The sequence below is a fragment of the Corvus brachyrhynchos genome, unplaced genomic scaffold (genome assembly GCF_000691975.1).
Source record: "Corvus brachyrhynchos isolate BGI_N302 unplaced genomic scaffold, ASM69197v1 scaffold122, whole genome shotgun sequence".
Taxonomy (NCBI): domain Eukaryota; kingdom Metazoa; phylum Chordata; class Aves; order Passeriformes; family Corvidae; genus Corvus; species Corvus brachyrhynchos.
The window spans coordinates 589,815-592,659 of record NW_008236778.1 but is presented as its reverse complement, the minus strand read 5'-3'; the positions used below and the strand labels follow the sequence as shown (position 1 = coordinate 592,659).

Below are 2,845 nucleotides of genomic sequence, written 5' to 3'. Positions count from 1 at the left end.
CTGCAGGTGGCCCCGGAGGGGGTGTGGATGCTTTCAGCCGCGATGTGTCACGAGGGAGCGGGGACGCGCCCGGGGTGACACCAGAGGGACGCCCGGCTGTGGGTTCGGCGTGGAACCGGGGCGAATTTGGTGTTACGGCGTGCGAAATCGATGTGAACCAAAGGAAAACGGGCGTGAACCCGGTGTGAGGCAGTGCGAAAGCAGTGTAAACCAGCACCGAAATGGTGTAAAAACATGTAAAACGGTGCATAACTATAATGTGAAACCGTGAAGAACACGTGTAAAACAGTGCAAAAGCAGTGTAAAACAGCACCAAAATGGTGTAAAACGCTGTAAAACAGTGCAAAACCGGCATAAAATCGCGTAAAACTGTGCAAAACTGATTTTAAACCAATGCAAAACAGGGTAAAGGCTGCGTGAGACAGTACAAAACCAGTGTAAGCCTATGTAAAAAGGGTGCACAATTGCTGTAAAACAACACACATGGAGAAACCATGTAAAACAGTTCAAAACGTGCAAACTAGTGCGAAAATGTTGTAAAACCATGTGTAACTGTGCAAAACTGGTGCAAACCAGTGCAAAGCCAGTCTAAACCCATGCATAACAGGGCAAAACTGGTGTAAACCAGTGCAAAACCAGTGTAAACCCAGTGTAAGACGATGTAAACCTGGGTGTAGCAGCATCCCTAAAACCCACATCCTGGCTGCAGCTGAATATGTGATGGGAGAGGGAGGTCAGCCTTTGAAAAGAGAGAAAATCAAGGCTTGGGAGCGTTTGGTGCCCACCCAGGGTCCCCTCGGCCGAGCTGCCCCATTCACCCCCAGCAGAACAAAGAATTTTTCCTTAGAAACCCCCTGTCCTGCAGAGCCTGGGCTGGAGCTCCCAGGATTGCTCAGGGTGCAGGGGAAATCTCTGGATGCCTGGGTAGGAAGTTTGGGCCCTAGCCAGCCTCGGCGTGGGGTTACAGGGTGACGAAGTCACCAGGGGAGTAAATAAATCATCACCTTGGTCCCAGCTTCAGACCAAACCTGGGTGCTGCTGTCCCTGTTGGGGTGAGGGGCTGCAAGCTGGGCCCAAGCAAATACCTGGGATTAAATTAAACACAGATTAAGTCATTTGCAAGACCAGAACCTCCACCCTGACCTGGCAGTCGGGGCTCCTGGGCTGGGCTCTTTTCTTTCCATCCCCGTGTGCTTTCCTTGGCTTAATTTCTGCTAGCAAGCTGCAAAGTAACACAAATAAATAATCCTCAGGGTCACAGCTGACAGCAGGATCCTGCTGCCTCGGGGTGAGACCAGTCTCAAGGAATCTCCACCTGCAATGGAAAAATGGACAAAGGCCGAGGGAAACAAGGATTCCTCCCTCCTTCTGCACAGCAGGAGCCAGACCTTGTTTAAACTGGGTCCCTCCTCTCCCTGCCAGAGTCCTGGTTGATTTTCCTTGGCAGAGGATGAGGGCTGCCTTGTATTAGAGCTTGGGGTGGTTGAACCACTCTGTGCTTCTCAGGGCATCACCCCTTTCCCTTTCCTAAATCCTAAAAATTTACAAACCCAGACACTTAGGAAGGAGTGAAAAAAATCTGCCAGGAAGATCCCAACCAATCCCCAGGATGATCTTTATGGTCACTTCCAGCTCAAACTATGACTCTGTTTTGCTGGGGCAGTGACAGCAACAGTGGGCCTGATCCACAAAAATCCCCATCTCCATTCTGGTTTCCTTTGGATTTGTAGAGCGGTTTGGTGGAGCTGTGAGAGGGCTTTGACATGCTCTGGGGTTCAGCCCCTGTGATGGGTGTTCGCTCTTCAAGTGGCCGCACTCGTGTGTGTCACAGCAAAGACAAAGTCTTGCTGTTTCTGGTGGATATGGAACCCACATTCTCAGGGAAAGGGGTTGCTGAAGAGAGGCTGACACAGGCGGGACCTTCTGCGAGCCAGACCAGTTCCGTGGCCACAGGGACACCTTCCTTCTCCTCGTCCTCCTCCTCAGTGTCCTTGTGCTGGGATCGCTTGGCTTTGCCCTCCCAGGTCACAGCCGTGTAAGGAGTGGGGGAAAACCTAACTCGTGTGTCCCAGCTCCTGGAATCCTCCCATGCCTGTCCCTCCCGCTCCCCAAGGCCTCAATGCCTATTTTTAATACTGTATTTTTAACACTCCTCAGCCCTCCAGAACAGGCCAGGAGGGGTGGGACGGGGCACGTTGGCTGGATTTCACACCGTTCCAAACGATAGAGGGTTCGGGATATGCTCCTCATTTATCTCCATTTTGCTTTAATTACTTGTGCCGGTACTTCACAGCAGCTCTGCAAATCGCTTCCCTGGGTGTTGGGGACCCAAATTCGAGCCCAGCTCACTGCTTATTAAGGCCAGAACGACCCAGAAGGAGGTCAAAGGCGTCAAACCGAAAATCAGCAAAGCGCCGGAGGGATAAACCAGGTCCTGGCCAGGCCTCCTGCATCCCAGTCCAGCAGCTTCCGCTGGGGCTCACAGCACTGATCCTACCCCAAACTACCCCAGGATGAAAGGATGGAAGGCAGGGAGAGCCCCCGCAGACCCCCGGTCTGTATCCCACAGTGACGCCGTACCGGGCGCCGGGGACACACCGGGAGCCTCAGTCCCAGCTCAGGGCTCGGTTTGGCAATGAATCGAGTGGCCTGGCGCGGGTGGGTTGGGCTCTCCCGCCTCCTCATCCTCGTCTTCTTCTTCATCCTTATCCCCATACCCGTCCCCGTCCCGTTCCGTCCCGTCCCCCGGGCCCTTCCCGCATCCCCCCTGTGCCCGGGCCTTGTCCCGGTCCCGCACGGGGGTCCCACCGCGTGGCACCACAGACTACATTTCCCGTCGCGCCTC

General features: G+C 54.0%; 1 protein-coding gene across 1 annotated transcript in view; it reads left to right on the top strand.

Moving 5' to 3' along the window:
• The window catches only part of PRCC (papillary renal cell carcinoma (translocation-associated)), a 16,238-nt gene that overhangs the window by 5,229 nt on the left and 8,164 nt on the right, over positions 1-2,845 (top strand). The window contains exon 2 of the mRNA XM_008628793.2: positions 7-182. Within this exon, the coding sequence (XP_008627015.1) occupies positions 7-182 (176 nt within the window). The remainder of the gene's footprint in view (positions 1-6; positions 183-2,845) is intronic.